A 27,789-nucleotide genomic window follows, 5' to 3' on the forward strand; every position below is an offset into this window, starting at 1 on the left:
TATGCCTAGTCAATTTGAAATCATCACTACCTTCAATTAACTCTTCCCTGCATTTATACTTTTTAATTGAGAAAAATATTCTAACAGGTAAATATGTGAAAATATTTTAAACCAAATTATTTCCACAAGGTCTATTTTTTTGCCTTCAAAGAATGTTTCTTCACTAAATATTTTAAGACAAAACCCATCAAATAATTTTTTTATTATTTTAAATATTTTGCCAAATGTAGATGCTACAAAATTGTAATCCTTCTTATTTCATTTCATTTTAGATGAGAATATAAACGTATCCAATTAAAAACAAAAGTTTTGGGGCACCTGGGTGGCTCAGTGGGTTAAAGCCTCTGCCTTCAGCTCGGGTCATGATCTCAGGGTCCTGGATTGAGCCCGCACTGGGCTCTCTGCTCAGCAGGGAGCCTGCTTCCTCCTCTCTCTCTCTGCCTGCCTCTCTGTCTACTTGTGATCTCTGTCAAATAAATAAATAAAATTAAAAAAAAAAAAACACAAGAGTTTCATCATGAAGAGACTCTTCCCACAAGAGGAGATACTCCAAAGCACAATTATAAAATTTCAGAATTAAACCTTAGAGCACCATCTGACCTTTCCCCACATTAGTATGTTTAATCCCTCCCTAGCTTTTATAGAAATAAATTTTGTTGTTTTTGTTTACAAGCTTTGTTATAATAACTGCAATTTGCTAAACCTTCAAAAGCTAAGAATTTTTCCTTTAAGCATTCCATTCATTGATACTTTGAATAATTGTCCACTGATTTTAAACATACAGCTACCAACATTTAGAGATCTCGTTTATTAAAAACTGGTTAATACCACTGAAGGACTCTTGGGTTGTTTTACAAAATAGTCTTCAAAGGCTCAAACATTTATTTTTTATTTTTTATTGTTTTTTAAAGATTTTATTTATTTATTTATTTGTTTGTTTGTTTATTTGAAAGACAGAGATCACAAGTAGGCAGAGAGGCAGGCGGAGAGAGAGTGGGGGAAACAGGCTCCCTGCAGAGCAGAGAGCCTGATGTGGGGCTCGATCCCAGGACCCTGAGATCATGACCCAAGCTGAAGGCAGAGGCTCAACCCACTGAGCCACCCAGGCTCCCAAAGGCTCAAACATTTATAAAATCTGATTGATGATGGACAGCAAAGAAAGTACCCCTGTCCATGCCAAAGTAATATTTTCTTCTGTATTAGCTTTACCTCAAAAATTTTATGGTCATTAAGTGTATATATAAATACAAAAACCTGTGTGTTTTGACAATTACCACTTCTATCTTAATTGGTAAAATATCACAGCATATTTGGATGCAATTATGAATTATGCATGTATCTTATTTTTTAAGATTTTATTTTTAGGTCATCTCTACACCCAATGTGGGGCTTGAACTCACAACCCTGAGATCAAGAGTCATATGTTCTAGGGGCGCTTGGGTGGCTCAGTGGGTTAAGCCTCTGCCTTCGGCTCAGGTCATGATGTCAGGGTCCTGGGATCGAGCCCCACACTGGGCTCTCTACTTGGCAGGGAGCCTGCTTCCCTGCTCTCTCTCTGCCTGCCTCTCTGCCTACTTGTGATCTCTGTCTGTTAAATAAATAAATAAAATCTTATTGACTGAGCCAGCCAGGCGCCCCTGAATTATGTGCATATCTTAATCAACTACAAATTCATTTCTGCTCCACGGATTTATTTAGTCAGAATTGTTTTTATCAGAATTTGTATATTATTACCACAAAACAAATTATTTTGTCCTCAGTTTTTAGCTTAAAATGAATTTATACTGGCATTAGATGTTTTCCCTCAACAGTATAAACTTTCGAAAGTTTTGATGATGTTGGCATCATTTAACTATGCTCAAAGTTCTGCTACTGGAGCCAACACATTTATAGCTATGACTTTACTCTTTGTACGTGAACAACAAAATACGGAATCAAAAAGGAGCAAAATTACTTTAGAATCTATGGTGGAAAAAGTGAACAGTGGTTGCCCCCGGGAGAAAAAGTAGAAATTGGGACAGGGTATCAAGCGACTTTCTAGGGTAATAGTAATGTTCCCTATTGTAATCGAAGCATAGATTACACAGGTACCTGCATTTAGCACAGGCACAGCTAAGTTGTGCGTCTCACTGTGTGTTAACTTTATAAAAAATACGTAGAAGCAAATATTGGACTCTGGTTAATGATATACTTCTAGTTGTGTGTGTGTGTGTGTGTGTGTGTGTGTGTATCTAGTTGATGATACATTTAGGGCTATGCATACTGATGCTTGCAATCTACTTTGAAATATATCCAGAAAATAACATTTTTTAATGGATAACTAGAAAGATAGACATATACATATGAGATAATGTAAGTTTACAAAATGTTAATGGTAGAATCCATTACTGGGATCATCTTAAAAGGCCATCGTCACTAACTTGAAGGAGCTCCTAGGAGCCAAAGACAGAACAACTCAAACATCAAAAGGAATCATAAGAAATGAGTACAACAGAATCTAACACATAAAATATGTCAAAATTCCTAAGTTCAAAATAACACCTAAAAATAAAAACTTTATTGTGCATCTTCAGAGGTGTTAGGGGATCAGACTCATAATTATTCTGAAAACTAGTAAAGAGAGGAAAAGAATGAAGCATTGATCCTGTCTGTCCTGTATAAACTGTATTTCAGGGCATCCAAATAGTTGACAAGAAAAGATCTTTATAGAATAATAACAGATAATAAGTATAGAAAGAACGATATAATTAGGGTATCAGCATTTTCAAAACCCTAATGAAAGAATGCAACTACGTAATAATCATCAAAGCTGCTACAACTTTCACAGAAAAAGCTAGTAGGGAACTTTATATCAGATGTATAATGAACCTAATGATCAATCTTATAAGAAAAAAAGAAAACCAGACATGACATGTCTTCTGATATGATGTAATAGGAAGTATACAGCAACTTACAATACATATCAGGAAATGAATCTGAAAAGCTGTAACACATAACTGTCAGTTTATAAAAAATAATGTGTTGAATGATGTAACAGGGATATAATCAACTAAAACACAATGTGAAAAATTCTTTTTTTTTTTTTTTAAGATTTTATTTATTTATTTGACAGAGCGAGAGAACACAAGCAGGGGGAACAGCAGACGGAGACGGAGGAGCAGGCTCCCGGCTGAGCAGGAGCCTGATGTTGGGCTCGATCCCAGAACCCTGGGATCATGACCTGAGCTGAAGGCAGACATTTAACAACTGAGCCACCCATGCACCCAGAATGTGGAAAATTCTATAGGATAAGGATTCATTTCCTCAACATATAAGTTTGCAAAGAAGAAAAAAGAAAAGGGAATGGAAATGGATTAAAAGAGACTGAAGAGACAGAAATATACCAGTAGTGCCAGAAACTAAGAAAGTATTGAAGAAAGAGAAAAACCACAATGATGAGAGTAGATCAAAGGGACACAGGAACAACTGAAACAGCTCCCAGTGGCCAAATTAGAATGATCTGAACAGTAAAATGAAATCACAGTAAATTATAATTCTAAGTAGAAAATAAATATCCATAAAGACTTATCTGAGAATGACTTTAAAATAATTGGGAAAGTGGAGCACAAGGTACAGACGAAACAAAATTGACCACAGACTAATAATTGCTGAAGCTGGATGATGGGTTTTTTTCTTTAATTAGTAAGTACCTATACATACCTTATAGCTTGCAGATTTAATTCCATCAGGAACTTCATCCTGAAAAAGAAAAAAAAATGCTTTTATCAGAAATTTATTCTACCTTCTGAAAAAAATTTAAGTTTCTATACTTTATGAGATTATTTTTATTTTTTTAAAGTTTATTTTATTTATTTAAGTAATCTCTACCCCCGTCATGGTGCTCGAACTCATGACCGCAAGATCAAGAGTCACATGCTCTTCCAAATGAGTCAATCAGGAACCTTTATGAGATTATTTTTATTTTTTATTTTTTGAGATTATTTTTAAACTGAGAATAGTTAAGCAGTTTTTATGTCACTCTCCTTTTTTTAAGATTTTATTTATTTATTTAACAGAGAGAGAGAGCACAAGTAGATAGAGCAGCAGGCAGAGGAAGAGGGAGAAGCAGGCTTCCTGCCAAGCAAGGAGCCCAATGTGGGGCTCAATCCCAGGACTCTGGGATCATGACCCGAACTAAAAGTAGATGCTTAACAACTAACTGAGCCACCCAGGTGTCCCTTTATATCACCTCTTTTTTTTTTTTTGGCAGACAGATATCAAGTAGGCAGAGAGGCAGGTGGGTTGGGGGATAAGGAGGCTCCCTTAGAGCCGGATGTGGGGTCAATCCCAGGACCCTGGAGATCATGACCTGAACCAAAGGCAGAGGCTTAACTCACTGAGCCACCTAGGTGCCCCCCCCTTTATATCACTTTTTGAAAGTACACAAAAACCCAACAAATCATCGTATAGGCTGCTGGTCATGTATTTTATTACATAACAGCATGGAAATGTAAAAACAGCCATTCCTTTTGACGCCCAAATTGTCCCACACTGGCAACCAGGGGACCCACAAAGTGCTGACTTGACATCTGAATCCCTATTGATATGACCCTAGTAATCTTTAGCAACACCCTTTGTTTTCTGTTATGACAAGATACTCCAGGCTCACCTTATATATATATATATTTTTTTTTTTTTAAAGATTTTATTTATTTATTTATTTATTTGAGAGATAGCATGAGTTGCAGGGAGGGGCAAAGGGAGAAGCAGATTCCCCACTGAGCAGGGAGCCAGAAGTGGGGCTCGATCCCAGACCTGGGATCATGATCTGACCTGAATGAAGATGCTTACCCGACTGAGCCACCCAGGTGGCCCACCATGTATATTTCTTGTTCCAATCTTGGAATCAAGTATTTTTTAAGAAGCCCTAGTTCTTTTCAGAGGAGATTGGCACTGGTCTTTAGTCACATATTGGCCACTTACCAACTATAGGACCTGTCTGTCTATCCTCAAAGTGATGCTGTGAATAGACATAATGATGCATGTACTCTGAAACCGCAGGGACCTATTCCAGTGCTAAGTATATTTCTGAAATAGACTATACCTGCCAAAAGGGAAGGACCCACACAGAGACAATCACTTTATTATGTAACTTTCCAGATTTTGAACTAGCTCAACGTACAATTCTTTTCTTAAGACCAGATATTTAGATGGTCTCTAATTTTTTCATATCTTGCCAAATTCATAAACTAATTTTAGCAGAATTGATACCTTTACAATATTTATTACTGCTTTATGGTCATCTTTGAACATCTGTCCAATTATTTTAGTAAGTCAAAATCTTGGTGGAATTGCTATACCAAAAGACATGTACCTTTTTTATTTTGTTGATACATTTGCTGAACTGATCTCCAAAATGATTTAACTGCAGAGTGCTCATTTCTTATTCACAGACTAACACTAGATTTTGTTACTCATTTTCACATTGGTCATTTAAGAATGGAGGGGAAAGAAGGTTGCTTTGACCCATTGTAAAGGTAATAAATAATTGGACTGTCAGTTTATAGAGAGATTCCAGGTTGCAAGTTCAAGCCCCACATTGGGTATAGAAATTACTTGAAAGAAAACGTTTAGGGATGCCTAAATTTCTCAGTCAGTTAAGCACATATGACTCAGCTCAGCTCAGGTCTTGATTTCAGGATCACGAATTCAAGCCCCGAAAAAAAAAATTTTTTTTAATTGCTTAAAAAAAAAAAAAGATGAGGGGCGCCTGGGTAACTCACTCAGTTAAGCATCTGCCTCCGGCTCTGGTCATGATCTCAGGGTTCTGGGATCAAGCCCTGCATCGTGCTCCCTGCTCAGCTCAGCAGAGAATCTGCTTCTCCTTCTCCCTCTTCCCTTATTCCCTGCTTGTGCACACTCTCTCTCTCTCTTTCTCTCTCTCTTGCTTGCTCTCTCTCTCTCAAATAAATAAAATCTTAAAAGAAAAGAAAAATTTTTTTTAAAAAAGATGAGATCCAAATTTTCAATACCTGTAAAACCACTTGCCTGTTTGTTTGTTTTTTTAAGATTTTATTTATTTATTTGACAGACAGAGATCACAAGTAGGCAGAGAAGCAGGCAGAGTGAAGGAGGAAGCAGGCTCCCTGCCAAGCAGAGCCCAATGCGGGGCTCGATCCTAGGACCCTGAGATCATGACCCTAGCCAAAGGTGGAGGCTTCAACCCACTGAGCCACCCAGGAGCCCCCCACTGTTTTGACCAATATTAATAATGGCCCATTTAATGCATAAGTGCAAGTAAATGCCTTTATTAAGTATGTACCATATTTTCAGCATTTTTTTTTAAGATTTTATTCATTCACTTAACAGAGAAAGACACAGTAAGAGAGGGAACACAAATCAGGAGAGTTAGAGAGGGAGAAGCAGGCTCCCTGCTAAGCAGGGAACCTGATGCAGGGCTCAATCCCCAGACTCTGGGATCATGACCTGAGCCAAAGACAGATGCTCAGTGTCTGAGCTACCCAGCCACTCTTATTTTCATCATATTTAATATGTCATACATAAGTTATTGGTAAACTTGAATTTCCCCAGCTAATGTTTCTGATTACTAAATATAAATGCCAGAACTCAGGAAATAAAATGAAACATTTAAACTGATGACATCACTTTAATGATATTTTCATAATAGAGGTTGTTTCACAAGCTAATTCTTGAATTTTCAAAAAGTTTGTCTGTAAAGATGAGTATAACTAAACACCTGATTCTCAGGTATCTAATAACAAAATGCCCATAAATAAAATTTTTATATTTTCTTTAATTCCATACGCTAGATAGGTCTATATAGCAATATTTACACTTATAAAAATAAACCACTCAATAGTGAGCCTGACAATTCACAGACCTGTACCCCTGGGGCAAATAATACATTTTATGTTAATAAAAAAATTAAATAAAAAAAAAGAAATACAGCAACAGAATATTAAAAAATAAAATAAACCACTCAAAATTATAGCACCACTTCATACCCCTTAGGATGGCTATTATCCAGAAAACAGAAAAGAGTGAGTGTTGGTGAGGATACAGAGAATTTGGAAACATTGTACACTGCTGGTTGGAATGTACAATGATGCAGCTACTGTGAAGACAGTATGATGTTCCCGCCCAAAATTAAAGCGAGAACTACCATATGATACAGTAATTCTAATTCTAGGTGTATACCCCAAAGAACGGAAATTAGGGACGCAGCATATACTTCTGCACCCATATCCAGAGCAGCATTATGCACAATGGCCAAAAGATGGGAATAACCCAAAACCCAAGCAATGGGAGAATGGATAAATGAAAAGCAGATACACATACAATGCAATATTCCTCAGCCTTAAAATGAAATAAAATTCAAATATATGTTACTATGGATAAACGTTGAAATCATGTTAAGTGAAACAGGCCAGACACAAAAGGACAAATTTTGTAATAATCCCCCTTATACGAGGTACCCAGAATAATCAAATTCATAGAGACAGAAAGCAGAATAGTGGTTGCCAAGGGTAAGAGAGAGGGTGAAATAGGGAGTTACTGTTTAATCAACGTGCGGTTTCAGTTTGTGATCAGGAAGAAGTTCTCTAACTGGATGGTGACTGTACTTAATGAACTTAATGAACGTGACTGTACTTAATGCCAATAAACTGTACACTTAAAAATGGTTAAAATGGTAAATTTTCTGTTATGCATATTTTATCATAATAAAGAAGAAAAATAGAAATATATGCTTTAAAGGGAAAAAAGGCTTTGTTGAAAGTGTAAAATTCTGTTTTCAGAGTAAAATGCTTTAAATTTTAATGTTCTGAGAATTCTTTTTATTTATTTATTTTTCTATTTATTTGTCAGAGAGAGAAAGAGAGCACAATCAGGAGGAGCAGTGGACAGAAGGAGAAGAGATAGGTAGAAGGAGAAGCAGGTTCCCTGCTGAGCAAGGAGCCCAATATGGGACTCGATCCCAGGACCCCAGATCATGATCCAAGCCAAAGGCAGACACCCAATCAACTGAGCCACTCAGGCCTCCCTGCTCTGAGAATTCTTAAGCAAAACCAGGTGTTCTTTCCAACCCCTCCCCATCCAAAGGAAACAATACACCCATGAAAAAAGGGATATTGTTTATACTTCAATTTCATTATACTATAAACACAACTTTGGGTAAGATGTAAGAAAAACAAACATCAAGCCAAAAGAACTACTAATCTCACTAGTAAATCAAAGGATTATATTTATCACAAAATTTAATTCTATTATTATGAAAGCAAAATAATTCAAAATAGGTTTTATCATTAGTAAGTTTAGGTTTTGGGTTTTGTGGGTTTTTTTGTTTTTCAAGATTTTATTTATTAGAGAGAGAGCAAAGCATATGCAGGGGGAGCAGCAGACAGAGGGAGAGAGAGAAGCAGGCTCCCTGCTGAGCAAGGAAGCCCAATATGAGACTCAATCCTAGGATCCCGGGATCATGACCTGAGCCAAAGGCAGATGCTTAACCCACTGAGCCACCCAGATGCCCCTTGGTTTTTGTTTTTTCTTTTTTAAGACTGATTTATTTATTTGATGGGGGAGGGAGTTAAGGTAGAAGTAGAGAGAAAATCTCCAGTAGATCCCCTGCTGAGCATGGAGCCTGACACAGGGCTGATCCCAGGATCCTGAGATCATGACTGAGCAAAAACCAAGAGTTTTGATGCTTAACCGACTGAGCCACCCAGGCACCCAAGTTTAGGTTTCTAATCTATAAATATTAAACAACATTATTTTTAACCTAAGGACTGAAATGTTATTTTAGTTGCATTGCGCCCTTTTTAAAAATTGCAATTATTTGAAAAACGATGTAACAGGTTTTAAAATATATGTATGGTTCTTACCGACTGACAAGGCTTGACAGCACAGTCTCTTCGCCCACACTGGTTGATATCATTCCAGAAAGGACATGGCCTCTTCAGGTTTACCTATAGGATAACAGAAAAGGTTATAAAAATAAGAACCATGATATTATTATTGACAAGCATTGAATTAAGATGCTAGAACCTGGTCACGCTATTAGCTTCAGTTTTTCTTTTTCTTCTAGGTCCCCGTTGCCAAGTTCCAGCAATTATATCAATGTGTAACTTGGGTAAGCAAATTGGTAGATTTGATTAGAAAGATAGACCACTACTACACAAACCCTGAACAGACGGTGACTAGGAGCCAAAGTAGCTCATACCATCACCACTCAAATGATACTGTTTTTTAAGCAAGTACCAGGCCTTTGTGAACTCAGATGAGGACTACATACTCCAATGATCAGATTTTCTAAACTCTTTCTGTAGATATCTCAAGTGACTAGTTAAAATAATACAGGTCAGAATAAAGTCATGCTTCTCAAAAAAAATCTAATGATTTTAATTAAGTGGAGTCAATACAGTATTTTAGAAAAGTACGAATTAGCAATTTTGGTAACAGTGTAATAGTTTCTGTTCTGACTTCAATTTAACCAACAAGTTTCTAACTCCAGAGTGCAAAACTGAGTTGTTGAAATTAAAAGTATCCAATGGATGGTTTCAGAACCACATTGTTCACTCTTGTGAACTGAATTTTAAATAATGGCCACAATTTTGAAGTTCAGAAATTCCTAAGAAAATACAGCTATATATTTAAACTCTAAGTATTCTTGTACAAAAAAAATAAAAATAAAAATACCTTGTAATATCTAAAGTAGTCACTTTCAAGAAGTTTTTGTAGTCTCGGGAAAAGCCTGTAGTTATTAAATTTATCGATGGTTTCAACATCACAGGTACAATCATCCAAGTAACCACTAACCTGTTACAAAGAAAATGAAATAATACATAAAAATACTTTAAGTATAACAGGGTTCTTTTTCCTCACAGGCTGTGATTCAGACAACTCTTATCATCCCTCCTCCTCCTAATTGTCAGAGATGGGGTATGACAGTAATTTAATGATGCTATTGCTCTTACAAAACAATAATGCAGATTTTTACCTGAGTGATGACATTTGGGTGATGACAGATAACACATCGGAGGATGACAGCAATATCTGAGAGCTAAGATTTTATACCAATTTACCTAGTCTCATTTGTTTTGGACTTGTTTTGGACTAATTTGGGTACTAGAAATCTCATCTACATATTTTGTTACTGCAATAACTACTTTCATTTCATATGCAAATTTGTCCTTGTTTCCTGCTAAAAATTCTCTGAGTATATAATCTTCAGTTCCTAATTTGGGGTAGTAACAAAACAAAAGTGCTTCTAACCTAGATGATTTGACTTTTCACACCTCTTTCTTTCAAGCATTAAAAGCAAAACTTCTAAGGACATAAAATAGCTACTGTTTTCCCCCTTAGATATAAATTATTACATAAAGAAATAACAGGTAGTAAGACTGCAAAGGTCAAAGTGACACATGCCAAGTAGAGACATTAGGTCACAAAAAGAAACAAGCACAAACACACACACACACACACACACACACACACACGAACAAGAGAAAGGGTCTGAAACTTATTTTTCCCCCTAATTCAGTTCTTTTAAATGTGTCCACTTTTTCTTTATTAAAGATTTTATTTGGGACGCCTGGGTGGCTCAGTTGGTTAAGCGGTTGCCTTCGGCTTGGGTCATGATCCCAGCGTCCTGGGATCGAGTCCCCCGTCGGGCTCCTTGCTTAGCGGGGAGCCTGCTTCTCCTTCTGCCTCTGCCTGCCTCTCTGTCTGCCTGTGCTCACTCTCTCTGACAAATAAATAAATAAAATCTTTACCCAAAAAAAAATATATATATATATATTTTATTTATTTATTTGTTTATTTATTTATTTATTTTAGAGAGAGAACACAGAGGGAGAGGGAAAAGCAGACTCCCCACTGAGCAGAGAGCCCGATGTGGGACTCCATCCCAGTACCCTAAGATCATGACCTGAACTGAAGGCAGACACTTAAACAATAGAGCCACCGAGGTGCCCCTTAAGTAATTCATTTTTAAGGTAAAGATCTATCTTTGAAATTCAAGTTCAAGCTACCCTCAGGGTTCCACTCAATCCCTACTGGCTTATCTGCCCCTCCTATGTGTATCCAGGACACTTCACATACTCACTACATACAAATTACCTCGCTATATTGGACTTACATATTTCACTTCCTCTCCATAGAGTTTAAACTCCTTGAAAGCAAAATCATGTTTTGTATTCCCAGTCCTTAGCACTGTACTTCTAGAAAGCATACAGAGGATGCTCAATATTTATCTGTGGAGTGGATGTATGAATGAATGTTTTGGTGAATATTGTCCACTCTCACTCTCATTCACTGAACACCGGCCCCACAATCTAATTAGGACTATGTACTATCATGTCACCTACGGTAGGTAGCTCAGTGCTACCTATGGTATTCAGTGCTCCAGACCACATAAGCCTGAGTGGCAGGAATGCACTCAGAACAAGGAAGGCAAGCGCAGAGGTAAATAACCTACTGCAAGCAACATCTTATCAATCTATACCTTAACCACAAAGGAAGCTAGAAGAAGCCCCAAACCATAAAGGAATGCAAGATGCATTCAGAGCAGAAATGGCTTATAGCCCGGAGACCTCAAAGAGAGAAGACAGGACAATGGTAGATTTAAAAATCCTCTGACCTTTACCTTAGAAATTGAGTAGGAGGCATTTCCAACTACTACAAAAGGTAGCAGGGCAGCTAAGGAGGTAGAGCAAGGGTGGGGAAGTTTCCATAGATGGAGAGGCCCCAGCAAAAGAGAGACAGGAAGATACTCAGAAATTCAAGCCATGTGACTATTCAGAGAAGCCTCCCAACAGGCAAAACCCAATCCCTTCAAAGAAGTCCAGCAGGTGTGACGCCAGGCCCAGTTCTACAAACTAGAGAACCAGACATGTTACCAGAATAGAGTATCTGGGAAAGACAAAGGAAGAAATCCAGTGAACAGAATCTTGGAAACAAAGCAATGTCCTAGTACCTAAACTAAGACCCGAAGTTGGGTGCTGACTTGGAACAAGGATGACCTGACATTGATGCAGCTCTGGGATGTGCAAAGGCTACTTAAATAATGGCCACACTATCTCCTAAACTCCAAGGGAATTCTGACCTGACCCTACCATAGGAACCTACCTGAATGTGTAATGCCCCCTCCCCAGCTCCCTGCCACACACACAGAAAAAGTGACTGATGCATGCTAAAATTTGAGATTTGCTGCTCTAGGCCTCAGGTGGCAATCAGCTTTGAGTATATCTGAGGTATGGCAGATATAAGGACTAGGGTAGACCTGACATAACATCACCCAGTTTAAAGTCCTAGCCTCTAAAGAGCTGAAAAGCGTTTGAGGGCCTTTGACGGCAACCTCCCAAGCACACAGCAATGCCCTCCTACACACTCTGAAGGAGGCAGTGTGTGACAATGGATAGCACGAAGGCCAAGGGGTCAGGCCTTCTTGGGGTTGAATCCCATCTCTGTTACTTATTAGTTACTGATCTTACCCAAGTTTTTTTTTTTTAACCTCTCTAAGCCTCAGTTTGCTCTCTCAACACAAAATGGCAATACTAATAGTTCCCTTCTATAAGAGTTAATATCAAGATGAAATTACAAAATAAATGGCCAGTAAGTGTTAGTATTATCACCCTACTGCTGCCTAAATCCTTCTAGGGAAAGGGATGTTACTATTCCCCAAAGCAACCCACAATTTTTTTTTTTTTTTTGAAAGAGAGAGAGAGAGAACACGCATGCATTCTAACCCATGAGTCCAGGGTGGTGGGCTGGCGGGGGGCAGAGGGGTGGCACAAAGGGAGAGAGAATCTTAAGCAGGCTCTAAGCCTGGTGCAGAGCCTGATATGGGGCTTGATCCTACGACCCTGAGATCATGACAAAAGCTGAAATCAAGAGTCAGACACCTAACCAACTAAGCGACCCAGGCACCCCTACAATTTTTTTTAATAAGAAAAAAAAAGGGCCCAGTTTGTAGCTAAAATTTTCCCAAAATTTTACATCTGTAGCCCCAATGGAACATAGAACTGGATAGTCAACAGTTGGAGGTAGTCTCAAACAGTTTCTCCACAGACTGACTGGTTTGGACCAAATACCAAATACAAAAGGCAAGCGAAAAGAAAATAACACAGGCCTGCTTGTTCTCTATTTTCTTTGTTCACTATTTAATTTACAACGAAAGGCAAAACAAAAAACACTTTCTAAATAGTCTCCTTATGAGCAAACAACTTCTAGTCCTACCACAGACTATCATTTTTTTCCAAAGCACTGTGAAAATATATTCTTCATACTTGTATGAAATATGAAATACCTTTCAAAAGTGTTCAAAGTGGGGACACCTGGGTGGCTCAGTTGGTTAAGCACCCAACTCTTGATTTCAGTTCAGGTCATGATCTCAGGGTCCTGAGATCAAGCTCCACATCAGGCTCTGCACTCAGCTGGGAGTCTGCTTGAAGATTCTCACTCTCCCTCTCTCTCTGCCCCTCCCCTGCCTGCACATTTGCAAGTTCTCTCTCTCTGTCAAATAAATCGTTTTTTTTTTTTTAAAGTGTTCAAAGTGTTCTTTTTTTTTTTTGCAGAAACTTTTAGTTGTATTTAATTTTATAGTGGTTTGTGACCATCAAAAAGAACATGAAAACTATTTATTGGAACAGTTGACTGAGACACGGAAACACCAAACATTCTATACTCAGTAGTTGGCACCATTCTAAGAACATGGAAAGCTACAAGCTATTTCTGCCTTGAAGCCTTAGTCTTTAGAACTTTAAATTGTTGTTGTGACCCAAAGTGTAGCAACCAATGTGAAACGTGCTTTCCTCCACATTCTTTGTTCAAAGAATAAGTACTCACAGTCAGTGGACATCTCTGCAGGATAACCTGTTTCAAAGAGTCCTCTGACTAAGTTTTAATCCCAGGAATATTTCCACCTACCAGGCAACATATTATGGAGTATCTCTTCCATGGCCCAGCCACTCTAACAAATAAAAACTTTTTTAAATTGACCTGAACAGGGCGGGTGGCTCAGAGCCTGGGTGGCTCTGTTGGTTAAATGCCTGATTCTTGATTTCAGCTCAGGTCATTATCTCACAGGCTTGGGATTGAGCCTTAAGTTAGGCTCTGCGCTTAGTGAGGAATCTGCTTGAGATTCTCTCTCTCCCTCTTCTTCCCCTCCTGCCCTTTCCCCTCCTTCTCACTTGTGCTCGCTCTCGCTCTCTCTCTCAAATAAATAAATAAAATATTAAATAAATAAAAGAGATCTAAACAAGCCACTGGACAGGTAAATCTGCCAAAATACATGTATGAAGAGTGCATCTACAATGCACTCCAAACAAAAATGATTGATTTTAAAATAGACATTTTGAATTATCTGACCTACTTTCCTTTCATTAGCCTGATATTTACTGCACTGAAGTAAGTGGATCTGAGTGTTATCAGCACTAGCCATATTAAGATTAATAAAACATTCTGACTACATGGGAGTTTACAGACTTGTTTCTAATGAATTTAAATGAAAAACCTGTCCATACTGCCTGCATATCTAGGCTTCAATATTTCTCCTGGGGTTATTTCTATAAAATGCATCTTGGGATTCCAAGAACTGGAACTAAAGTTCTGTTACATTCCTTCTCTCTAATGGTACATAATGGGGAAAAGGAAATTTGAAACCCTGTCAAAAGCAAAACAAAAAACAGAAAAGAAAACAAGAAAGTCTGAAGAGTCTCCATTTACTTCAAGCCCATACTATTACAACAAAAAAATACAATTATTTTTGTGGTTGAAAGAAAGGGCAGGTCATGATCATAGGGTTCTTTATACAAACCACACTGACCTACACACCAAGTGTACATTTTTAAAAATTTTTAAGTAGAATGATTTAAAAAATGGGGCACTATATTTAAGGAAGACTTGTAAGTCCCAGGCAATTTATCACTTATTTGCAGCAACTAACACTGAAGCATCGTTACCGAAATAATTGACAACATACAGTGGAAATGGTTTTACTAAGACCTGATGTCAACAGACATATGCAGTAATTGACTAACTTTAAAGATTGATTTGGAGCCATCAACCCATCTGAAAGATCAATTCCAGAAAAACATGCAAATGGCTCGCTAAGCAGAGTAACTGAAAGAATCTACTCCTGCTAGCACAGTGCTCACATCCTGTTTTGTAACTTCCCTAATATTCGCTGAGTACCAACTATGTACCAGGCTCAGTACCCTGGAGTATCAAGAAATAAACTAAATTTTAAAATTTTTTGTTTAGGGGCACCTGGGTGGTTCAGTGGGTTAAAGCCTCTGCCTTTGGCTCAGATCATGAACCCAGGGTCATGGGATTGAGCCCCGCATCGCATCAGGTTCTCTGCTTAACAGGGAGCCTGCTTCCCTTCCTCTCTCTGTGTGCCTCTCTGCCTACCTGTGATCTCTGTCTACCAAATAAATAAATAAAATCTTTTAAAAAAATAAAATTTTGGGGGCGCCTGGGTGGCTCAGTGGATTAAGCTGCTGGCTTCGGCTCAGGTCATGATCTCAGTGTCCTGGGACCTCTGCTCAGCGGGGAGCCTGCTTCCCGCTCTGTCTCTGCCTGCCTCTCTGCCTACTTGTGATCTCTCTCTCTGTCAAATAAAATAAATAAAATCTTTAAAAAAAAATAAAATAAAATTTTTAGTTTATTTCTTGATTTCTCAAAACTTATTCACAACTGGCCTCAATAAAATGCTTACTGAATTTAATCTGTTTATTTGTAGAGCTTTGTACATTTTACTTCAATCACTTTGTAAGGCCAAATAACTACATGCTACTTTGGCTCCATTTAAAGTGGTATTCTGTTAACCGAACCCCTATTACCAGGCACCCATGTGATGAGGGGTGATGATGTGGTAATTCAAGGCACAAGCCGATAAGAGAGAGATTGGCAGTAGGAAGGGAGAGGACTATTAACAAAGCAGACTCCACAGAACTTTGCTGCTAATTTGGTATTGCAAAGAGAGTAAGAGATTTTAACTTTTTGTTCTAAACGTTAAGTCAAAAGTTAGTCTTTAATTTAGTGTCTAGCATTATTTACTAACTTTTTAAAAAGATTTTCTTTTTTAAGTAATCTCTGCACCCAACATAGGGTTCGAACTTACATCCCCAAGATCAAGAGTATCATCCCCTACTGCCTGAGCCAACCAGGTGTTCTTACTAACTTGCTTTTCTAAGATGTTTAAGATCTGGGCATCCCGGGGTCCTGGGGTGGACCCCCAAATTGCAGGGAGCCTGCTTCTCCCTTTCCCTCTGGCACTCCCCCTCCTTGTGCTCTTACTCTGTCCAAAAAATAAATAAAATCTTTAAAATAAAGTGCTTAGGATCTCTGCCTCTGCCTCTACCCAAGCTCTAAAGGACTTTATTCATTAAATTCTAAGTTCTTAAGGGCAAGGATCACACCATAGTTATTTCTGTATTCCAAACACTCAGGTCATTGTACACAGTGTTTATAAATGTTTATTGAATGAATAATTTCCACCATTCATCTCCTCTAATCTTTTCTTCCACCATTCTTTTATGTGTGTCTCTCTCGTTTCTGTACATGTCTATATCTATATGCTTGTCTCCAATTTTCTCTTCATGTCTATTCATCATTTGTCCCTTCTCCTCCTTACCCTCATCTCTTCTGTTACTGACCATAACAGAACTAAAATGTATTTTTGTTTCAATCTATTGAATCAAAACTGATGGTATCTGTTCTTAAACTGATTAAATAGACCATTTTATATTTTTCTTAAAAGTGTTTTTTAGGGGACCTGGGTGGCTCAGTTGGTTAAGCAACTTCCTTTGTCTCAGGTCATGATCCTGGAGTCCTGGGATCAAGTCCCACATCGGGCTCCCAACTCCACGGAGAGTCTGCTTCTCCCTCTGACTTTCTCCCTTCTCATGCTCTCAAATAAATAAAATCTTAAAAAAAAAAAAAAAAGAAACTTTTTTACCATGTGACCCTCAATTTATTATCTGGTAAAAGTTGATTCTGAAAAGATAAACAGCCACTCTTGTTCTAAAACAAAAAGAAAGGGATCTAATGGATGTCTGTGTTGGGGGAATATTCATATCTTGAAAATATTGTAAGGGTGGGGGAGCTTAAATACTAATTAGAAGAAAAAATATTAAAAAATTTAAAATTCCCCAATTTTAATCAGATATCTAAAAAGGTTATGGGGGGGTAGTGAAAGTTGAAAAGCTCAACATGTACTATTATTTCATTATCTAAAAATCGAAAATGTAGTTGAAAATGTTATATTGCACATCTTGTTTCAACACTAACTTATTTTATTTTATTTTTTAAAGACTTTATTTATTTATTTGAGAAAGAGAGAGTGAGAGAGATCATGAGAATGGAGAAGGTCAGAGGGAGAAGCAGACTCCCCATGGAGCTGGGAGCCCGATGTGGGACTCGATCCCATAACTTCGGGATCATGACCTGAGCCAAAAGAAGTTGCTTAACCAACTGAGCCACTCAGGTCCGCTAAAAAGCACTTTTAAGAAAAATTCCGGGATCATGACCTGAGCCAAGGGCAGTCGTTTAACCAACTGCGCCACCCAGGCGCCCCAACACTAACTTATTTTAAAATATTTTACCTTAATATTACTTATTTGTAAAAGTTGACACTTTGTGTTATGTTGTATTTGTAATATGAAGAAAAATTACCCTTCTTCCTTTTAAGTACTTGATTGTGTGTAGTTTGCAACCCCTGAAAGTAAAGGAGCTTTTCAGTCTTAGTAGTAAAGGAGCAATTTCCTTTTAACTTGTCCTACTCATGCTGGGATAACACCTCAACTCCCAAATCACTCCACAAATTGACAAAATGCAAGAATATAAAGCAGTGAAAAAGACAGTTCTTCTCCCCATAATACTGATTTATTTATTTTTTCCTTCCATAAGATTTAAGGTTGTTTCTTTACTCTGTGAAATAGTAGCATTGCACTTACACACATAAAATGTCATTTCTGATTATAGTACAATCCACTTAAAAGGAAAAATGTGGATGCCTACCCTCAATTTTCTATAAAATGTTATTTTTATCAACATATGCCAACCAAAACGTGAATTTAAGAGTAATGATATTAAAACACAGAATACTGTAGATCCAAAAACCTCTAAATTTCTTTGAAAAATTTTCTCAAGGAACCCACATCTCTTACTAAAAAGGGAAAATGATCATAATAAGCATGTAATTAAACTTGTGCACTGAGGAGTAAGGCTCATTCTCCCAGTTCAGACCAGCCAAATGGGCGTCACGTTAAGAAAATCTCATCACATTTAGGAAAAAGAAAGGACACACAGTGCGAGGGGCCACAGGGCAAGCCGCAGCCCCAAAGACACAAGGCAGTGAGGCTTAGACACAGAAAAGCCACACCAAGTCCTTCTCCCGCCTGACAACGCGATCTGAGAGTAGCCACCCTACAAAAGCGTGTCCTGCCCAGGAAGCAGAGCGAAGGCACCCAACATAGGCACAACGCACACAGTTCCTGGTCAAGTTAGAAGTTAGGAAGACCCAGGTTTCTGCTAAAATAACAAATAGTGAGTATGCGTGCACAGTGTCCACGCCCTTCCCGGGAAGGGAAGACCAACAAAGATGCATAAACCAACTCGGTAAAAACACAACAGCGTGCACCCACACCTCTCACCCAACACCGGATCCGAAGGGCGGCTGCGTTGGGACACCGGCAGGCGAGCTGCAGAGGACTCAGCCCCGCAAGAGGGGACTCGTCCGGAAGGGTGGAAACTCAGGGGTCCTCCTAGCCCCTCACCTGCCGGGCTGCCCGGGACGGAGCGCAGGGGAGAGGCGGGAAGCACGGGAGCGGCCGCACGGCCGCGCGCAGCCCTCACCTGGCAGAAGCACCTCTGCGCCGCCGTCTCAGGGGCCTGCTGCCCACCGTGACCCGAGCCGAGCAGCCACATGGCCCCCAGGAGGCCGATCAGGAAAGCCCAGCGGCACCCCATAGCCGCTCTGGCCGATCGCCGCCCGGCGCCTCGCGGTCCCAGCACTGGGGCGCAGGCCGCGCGTCCGCAGATGAAGCCCGAGCGGGCCGGCCCCCGGTAGCGCCCCACCTCCGGGCCGCCTCCCAGGCCCGCCCTCGACTCTCCCGCCTCTCAGCGGCAGCCACCTCCCGGCAGAGCCTGCGGACGTGCCTAGGCGCCCGCAGCGGGCCGCCCAGGGCCTCGGGTCGGCTTCCTTCCACGCGCGTGAGGCTGACGCACGAACCAGCTTCCCGGTGCGGCCCCGCCCGGCTCGCAGCGCTGGGCCCCGGCCCCCCGACGCCCGGCGCCTGGTGCCTCGCTTGTGAGCGGCCGCCCCAACCCCCGCGTTGGAGTCGGGGTCTTTCCCGCTGTGAGAGCGAGAGCGAGACCGAAGGGGTCTGGGTCTCCCCACAGGGCCCCGCCCCACCCCACCCCACCCCGCGCACTCCCGGCCAATCCTTCGGTATCTCAAAGCGTGGAAAGCAAACCGTATCAATTGCGCGTCCACAGTGTCCCTGGCAGTCTTAAAGCTGAAAGGGACATGAGTGGTCATGAAGACCAGGGCTGCAAAGGTAACTTACAGTTTCTAGTAGTTACATCGAAAGAGCAATAAGAAACAGGTGAAATTAATTTTAATAATTTATTTTATTTAGCCCAATATATGTGGAACATTTCAAAATTTACTCAATAGTAAATGATTCATTAAATATTTTACATGTTGTTTTTAAGTCTAATCTGGTGTGCATTTTATGCAAACTAGCCATATTTCATAGTCAAATGTAGCGAGAGAGTGGCTACAATTGTATCCGGCAGCACAGGTGGAAACTACCCTCGCATTTCATCTCCCAACTCGAGGGAGATGACGTGAGGAAAAGGCAACCGGTCCTTTGATTCCGAGCCATGGGTCTATTCTAAAAGCTTTTTTTTTTTTTTTTTCAAGGAGAAATTTTCAAGATGAAACTGGAAAGCTTCCCAACATCTTCCACATTAACATTTCAAATATTTCAAATTATCTTTTTTTTTTTTTTGGTATGCCATTTTTTAAAGAACTGTCATTTAATTAAGTAGCTTGGGATATGGTATGCCCCAATTAGGTATTACTTCTGTTTTCCAGCTGAGAAAAATAAGCATAGAAAGTTTATACACCTTATTCAAAGTCACATGATATGCTAGAGGTGAGACTCAAACTCAGATATTACTTCAATGCCCATAACCCATGCTCTCCCCATCACCTGCCAAGTGGACTGACACATCATAAAATGTCATCAGCCATGATGTCACATGATATGCTAGAGGTGAGACTCAAACTCAGATATTACTCAGATATTACTTCAGATATTACTTCAATGCCCATAACCTATGCTCTCCCCATCACTCGCCAAGTGGACTGTAAAATATAAATGTAAAATGCCATCAACCATCTGAGATCCTTGTCATCAACCATCTGAAATCCTGGTGGGCCTGAGAAGCTCAGATTCTATTATCTACAACATGCTACATTTACATGTTAATCCAATCTCCCTCTTTGCCTAGGAAGTTCTTTTTCATCATGCCTGTGTACTGATCCTACTTCTCTCTCCAAGGCCAGACTCAGCTCATTCCTTCTCTCTTCTACATGGTCTTTCTGGTTTCCGCTTCACCCATTTCCAGTCTCTAAATGAATTTCAAGCCAATAACTTACTCTATACCAGACTGAGCTTGATACTAGAGATAAAAAGACAAAAAGTCCCTGCATGTAGAGCGACACCCCACAAAACTTCGCATGTGATCCTTTATGACATTTCTACTTCATGTTTCTACCACTGAACTGTAATCTCTTTCAACTGTTTAAGTAGGAATTACGCCTCAAACATACCTGTGACTCGCAGTATCTTAACAAGTCTTCTCTTTGCCTGTGTTTGTAAAATGAGTATTTTTTCGTATACAGCATTAATACCTAAAGAATACACTATCAAAATTGAGAGATACGAAAATGGAGAAACTAAATGAATAAAGCCTAAAGTTGCAGAAGGAAGCAATCTGAATATGAATCAGCTCTGGATTTCATCCTGATGCAATAAACCTGTAATTTGGGGGAGTTTGAAAGTATGAATGTTCCCAGGACAAAAGCTCCATTCCTCAGATTTGAATTCTTGCCCACAACAAATTTCTAGCAAACCTGTAATCAGAAACCATCACCATATAAGACAATTTAGTTTTTACTTCACTGCTTTATCAGCTTTATTGAAGTTTAATCAACTACTAAAACTGTAAGATATTTAAAGTGTGTGTCATGATGATCTGATACACAGATGCATTGTCAAAAGACCCCCCCACCACCACCACTGAGTTCATTAACACATCTATCATCTCACGTATTTACCCTTTCTTCCTCTTCGGTGAGAACATTTAAATTCAACTCTCTTAGCAAATTTCAATTATACAAATAGTTACCAACTACAATCACCATATTAGACATTAGATCCTAAGAGCTTATTCATCTTATGTTTGAAGGTTTGTACCCTTTTACCAGTTTCTCCTATTCCTCCCCCAACCCCAGCCCCTGCCAACCACTCTTCTACCCTCTTTGTTTCTATAAGTTTGACTTTTTGTTTTAATTTCACATATAAGTGATACCATGCAGTATTTGCCTTTCTCTGTCTGGCTTATTTCACTCGGCATGATGCTCTCAAGGCCTATCCATGTTGTAGCAAACAGCAGGACTTCCTTCTTTCTCATAACTGAATAGTAGTCCATTGTATATGTATACCATATCCCCTTTATCCCATCTATCCACTGAAGTACACTTAGGTTGTTTCCATACTTTGGCAATTTGGAATATGCTGCAATGAACATGGGAGTGCAGATACCTCTTTGAGACAATGGTTTCATATGCACCCAGAAGTGGGGTTGCTGGATCTTACTTTATTGTCTTGAGAATTATAATTTTTCCTTTCAGCTTTGTAAGGTATTTCAGAATGTGTAAAATACAGTTTTATAACACGTGGCATAATACCACTGACATTTATTTCCCTGAGAATCCTTCAAGTCGGTCCTTTTTGTGGGAGTTTACTTTTCCCACCCTGCCTGCTCTGGCAATCATCTCACCTGTGTTAGGGCTTATGAAATACCTGATTAGTCATTCAGTAACTATTAAGGAGCACCCACAGGGCACACAGTTCAATCCTTGCTCTCCAAAAGTCCAGCCTCCCTTCTATTATACCTTAGCTAAACAACATTAAATTTTTTAGAGATGAACAAGGTCACAACCTTGTTATTCTAATACTAGTGATTATAACAATAACATAACTTAGATTTAGTGTACACAGCATTTCTTGATGGAATTCTGATTACCTGTGCAAACAACAGCTATTATTTTTTTTTTTTAATGACCAAAGCACGAAATGGCTTGTGCCCAATTTCCCAAAATGAGACATGGAGATTTCTGTAGGAAGCTTCTCAGTACCTAAACACTTTCTGGCACTGAATAGGTTGGAAGGAGATAATTTAAAGGGAAAAAAATTGCTCAAGGAAAAGGAGTTATTATGACACTCAAGAGGAAGAAAGGCTAAGTAAAAATCTAAAGGTTTGGTAGTTGATTAGATCTATTTATCTAATTAGTATTTATTAAATATAAATATGCATGTAATACATTGCTAGAATTTTCTCTCAAGACACTTGAGGTTATTTGAGAAAGGGAAGAAAGACCACCTAAGTGCTATCTTCACCTATTTTCCCTCATATTCCTAGAAGAACAAGCTTCATGTAGTAGCAACTGACATATTAACTTCCCCTTAATCCCACTGTGCAGTCGGGTATCCAACTCTACCGTCCTACTCCTCTATACCTGGCCATCTTATGGTCAAATCTAATTGTCAAAATGCAGCAGAGATTTCATGATCTCATGAAATCATGAAATCTCTGCTGCATTTTGACAATGCTTATTCCATCCTCCTTCAATTCAGTTTCCTGAATTGAAACACTCCAGATTCTCCTTACACTTCTCTAATATTATTTAACTGTCTCCTTCATCGGCTTTCCCCCAGCCTACCTCTATGATGTGGATGTTCCCCAGGATTCTATCCTCTGTCCAGTACTCTTCTTCTGTATTTGCCCCTGAAGAAAGTTGCCCAGTCTCATGATTTTAAGTACCTCCTTCCTGCCGATGACTCCTAAATCTATTTTTCTACTTCAGATCTCTCCTTCAATCTTCAAAATCCAACTGCCTATTAGACACAACTATCTGCTTTCCTTAGAACTGTTTGATCACACCACTATCCATATCTAAACACCGAGAAAGCAGGAATCCACCCTCAGTTTCTCCCTCTTTTCCTCCAGTCTATAGATTGGTTAATCTATTAGTTAACCAAGTCCCACCAGTTCTTTCTTCAATTTACTCCCTTCTCTTCATCTTTATGACCTAGGACTTAGTTTCAGCACTTACTGTCACTCACCCGATTTATTGTCACATTTTCTTTTCTTTTTTTTTTTTTTAAGATTTTATTTATTTACTTGACAGACAGAGATCACAAGTAGGCAGAGAGGTAGGCAGAGAGAGAGAGGAGGAAGCAGGCTCCCTGCGGAGCAGAGAGCCCAATGCAGGGCTCGATCCCAGGACCCTGACATCATGACCTGAGCCGAAGGCAGAGGCTTTAACCCACTGAGCCACCCAGGTGACCCTTGTCACATTTTCTTAAATGATCACCCAGCCTCTAGGCTTGTACCCATCAAAAAACAGCCTCCATGCTACCCTGATTTCTCAAAAATATAAATCTGACCACATCACACCTCTGTTTAAAATCTCCAATGGTCACCACTATCTGAGGAATCAAATTCAAGATTCTCAGCACAACATTCAAGGTCCCCATGATCTGGTCCCACCTATTTTTCCAGTTATGTCTCTAATACCTCTCTGCCTTATAGTCACTGAACTATTAGCAATTCCCCATATTGACCTTGTTTCCTCCCTCCATGTTTTTACAAAGTTTCCACTCCTGAAATGTTTTCTGCCCTGTCCCAAGTGGGCCATCCTCAATTCATCCGGCTAACTCCTTTAAGATTAAGCTCAAGCAACTGTTACCTCCATGAAGTCTTCTCTAACTCCTCTGTGGTTGGATTAGGTTTCTCCTTTTTCATTCCATAAGCTCATATAATTGTGCTTAGTACATGGAATCAAATATGAATTTATGTATTCTCCTCATCCAACAGAGAGGGGTAGGGAACTCACATTGGTAGTCTCAGCTTCCTCAGCACTTAGTGTGTGAGTTTCACAAGACAACTTTTAAGTGAATTAATGAACGTGCACATAAATTAAATAATGAACTTGAAAAGATAACAGCCTGAGATGTCACAGGGCAACATGTGATTATGTTTCAAACAAAAATTATAAGCTTAAAGGCAAAGCAACCATTTTAGGCAGAAGTAAATTTGGATGGGGCAGAGGACAGAAGAGAATTGGAATTGACAAGAGAAAATTCACAAAAGATATGGATGTGGGAAAACTGATGATAAAGTAGGGGCTCAACGACCAGTTGATGGATTAGAAAAAAATAAAAGAAACTTACCTAAATTCATTTAGAACACATTTCCAGATCAAATTTTCCAGTCAAGAAAGAAGAGTGGCTACAAACTCAGGGACTCTAGACATGGCACATTTGGACAGAGCTGGAAGACATTTCCAAAATGAGGAAAAAAAAAAAAAGTAGATTAAGTGAAACCCCTCCCTGTTGAATGTTAAATGCCTCCCTGATCGCTGGCAGACCACCTGTAATACTCAGTTGCAAAACTGAAGACCTTATGCATACCTGCTTTCTAGTCACCACCTCATGCCTGATCCCTTCCTCTTCCATTCTACAAGGGAGTAGAGAATTATTCCAGGAATAAACAAAAGCATCAAAAACACCAGAACCGTTAGTGCCCCCCACTCATACACTCAGAATTCTTCTGCCTTTTATTTAATGACTCAGTTTATGATCAGAATACTCAGGTTAACAAGTTTGTTAAGGAAAACCTCCAACATGAAACAGACCAAAACAAACAAGAAAATAGAACTTTGAGGACACAAAGAGGGAAAAAAGGAAGACAAATAAACAGCTATAATCAATATCATCAAACACATAAGAACAGGAATCTATAAAAAGGAAAAACTAGAGAACAAGAAAGAGATCTTGGAAACTAAACATATGATACCCAAAATAAAAAGTTTTGACTGAAATATTAGAGGAAACATTGAGGAAATCTCCTAGATAGTGATATAAAAAAACAAAGAGGTAGAAATAAATGAGAGGAAATGGAAAAAATAGAGGGTTAATTCAAGTAGAGAGTCTGACTAATAAGAGCACCAGGAAGGAGAATATGAAAATAGAGAGGAAATCATCTTAGAGGTTATTCAAGAAAATGGCCAAAACTGAAGGATATCTACTTAAATTGATAGGGAACATTGAGTGCCCAGTCTACTGGATGAAAAATGTCCCTAACAGAGGTAAAATTTTCAGAAAGAAAACAAAATACCTGGTACTCTACAAAGAATTAAGAATCAGCAGGGTACTACAGAAGCACTGGAAGCCCTAGGATAATGGAGGAAGGCTCTCAAAATTCTGAGAATTCTTTAGCCAGCCAAGCTATTAATCAAGTCTGAGAATAGAATTAAGGTATTTTTATATATGAAGAATAATGTACATCTTTAAATCCTTTTTCAGACAATTTATGGGAGGATATGATCCAACAAAAGGAATAAACCGGAAATGAGGAGCCATGGGTATTCAGAAAGAAAAGATAGCACCAAGAGAGGAGTTAGAGAAGTTCTGAGAAGACAGGCATGCAACGTCCCTATGGCCCAGATTACAGATAGCAGAGAGGCCTAAGGAGGAGTATCACTAGGTGACCTGGAGGGATATCTGATGCAAATGACTTTATGGAAAATACTATTCAGGGGAACTTAACAATTTTATTGTAAAGTTGGGGGGAAGTCATTTAAAAAAACACACACACCAAAGAACATTTTAAAAACGAGTCAGCTTTTAATTCTAGGAAGTTCAAACATTTTTACAATAAAATGTACCTGTTGTAGGGTTGCCTGGGTGGTTCATTTGGTTAAGCGACTGCCTTCAGCACAGGTCACGATCCTGGGGTCCCAGGATTGAGCCCCTCATTGGGCTTCCCGCTCAGCGGGAGGCCTGCTTCTTCCTCTCCCTCTGCTGCTTCCACTGCTTGTGCTCTCTTGCTTTCTCTCTGTTAAAAATAAATACATACATACATACATAAATGAAATCTTAAAAAAAAAAAAAAAAAAAGAATTGAGGAGCAGGACCCAGGAGCAGAATAGGGTAGGGACTCCTCTTTTTCAATCTAAGTGTTGTGGTACTTTTAAAAAGAAGTCTTTACGTATTACTTTATTAAAGAAGAGTATTTCCTAGAAGCATAGGATTCTAACTTCTATCCCTATCTCAATATCTTACTGCTAAGCCATGAATACATTCAATTATATGCATTTTGGTCGACATTTGGGGTAGATATTTGGGGTGACAAATTTCCAAAATCTTGAGCGTTGTGGATGATGCGGGAGCAAAAATAGTTGCTACTTGCCTATCTGGTAGTTTCCCAAATTCTCTCTAGAAAAATATCAGCTCCTGTCCTATTAGCTATCTATCACTGTGTAACAGATTACCATAAAACTTAATGGCTTAAAACAGTGAACACTGATCCTTTCACAGTTTTTGTGGACTAGCAATTCTGGAGCAGTTGAACTGGGTGTGTGACTCAGTCTCGCACTGTGTTGCAATCAAGACTAGGGCTTCAGTCATCTGAAGGCTTCCCTAGGGCTGGAGGCTCTCCTTCCAAGATGGCTCACTCAGACTGCTGCTGGCCGGAAGCCTTTCAGTCTCTGATAGAGAGGAGTGCAGTCTTATGGGTGCGTGTAAAAAGGACACAGGGGGCTCCTGGGTGTGGGTGGCTCAGGCAGTTAAGCGTCCAACTCTTGGTCTTCGGCTCAGGTCATGATCTCATGGGTCATAGGATCCAGCCCAGAGTTGGGCTCTGCACTCAGTGGGGAGTCTGCTTGAAAGTTCTCTAGCTCTGTCCCTTCTCCATCTGTCTATGCGGGCTCTCTTCAAATAAATAAATAAATCTTAAAAAAAGAAAAAGAAAATGAAAAAGGAACAGGGCTGTTCTGGAGCAGCCATGTGAAAGATAGGAGGGTCATCTGAAGTTGGACTTTTACCAGATGGGTGACAGAAAAATAACAAGGGTCAAGGGAGTTTAAAATATTGGTGTGTTATGTGGAAACAACACACCAGTATGTGCTCATAAATATTTATTAAAATGAACCAAACCAAGCTGTCCTTTTTCTCTGCCTCATCCTCTCTACTTCTTAATATCAGAGGTGATATATTTTGGTATCCTTGGACTAGTTTGGCCAGAATAGTTACAGCTGAGGAGAAGGGACTGTCCCTGCTCAGTCCATCTTCCTTGTTTATTAGCTACTACAATTTTCAATTATATTTAGAAAAACATATATATATTTTTTAAGAAAAACAGAATATGATAGTCATGCAGTACCCATAAGATTTTTTTCCGAAGAAATTTGAAGACCTCTTTTATGTGACTTTTGGGAACTTAATTCACATAAATTTGCACTTTATCTGTATATGTAGAAATACCTATTTAAACGCAATTATCCAGGGCCACTGTATAAGATCAGATCAAATGAAATCTGTTTGGGGCCTTTGACTTAGTCTATTGGAACAACAATAAATTATACCCAGGAACAATGCTGGTAGGAGGTACAGCAATGGGGATCTGTTCTGCAAAAATCGAGGTTATTAC

General features: G+C 39.2%; 1 protein-coding gene across 1 annotated transcript in view; it reads right to left on the minus strand.

Annotated features, from left to right (window-relative positions):
- The window catches only part of ERO1A (endoplasmic reticulum oxidoreductase 1 alpha), a 46,589-nt gene extending 27,203 nt beyond the window's left edge, over positions 1-19,386 (minus strand). Inside the window, exons 1-4 of the mRNA XM_004738792.3 lie at positions 18,856-19,386; positions 9,694-9,813; positions 8,880-8,963; positions 3,700-3,738 (exon numbers count right to left, since the gene is read on the minus strand). Coding sequence (XP_004738849.1) covers positions 3,700-3,738; positions 8,880-8,963; positions 9,694-9,813; positions 18,856-18,969 — 357 coding nt within the window. The 5' untranslated portion in view covers positions 18,970-19,386. The remainder of the gene's footprint in view (positions 1-3,699; positions 3,739-8,879; positions 8,964-9,693; positions 9,814-18,855) is intronic.
- Between the last annotated feature and the right edge of the window lie 8,403 nt (positions 19,387-27,789).

Source organism: Mustela putorius, unplaced genomic scaffold, assembly GCF_011764305.1.
Source record: "Mustela putorius furo isolate JIRA1106 unplaced genomic scaffold, ASM1176430v1.1 tig00000129_pilon_pilon_pilon, whole genome shotgun sequence".
Taxonomy (NCBI): Eukaryota; Metazoa; Chordata; class Mammalia; order Carnivora; family Mustelidae; genus Mustela; species Mustela putorius.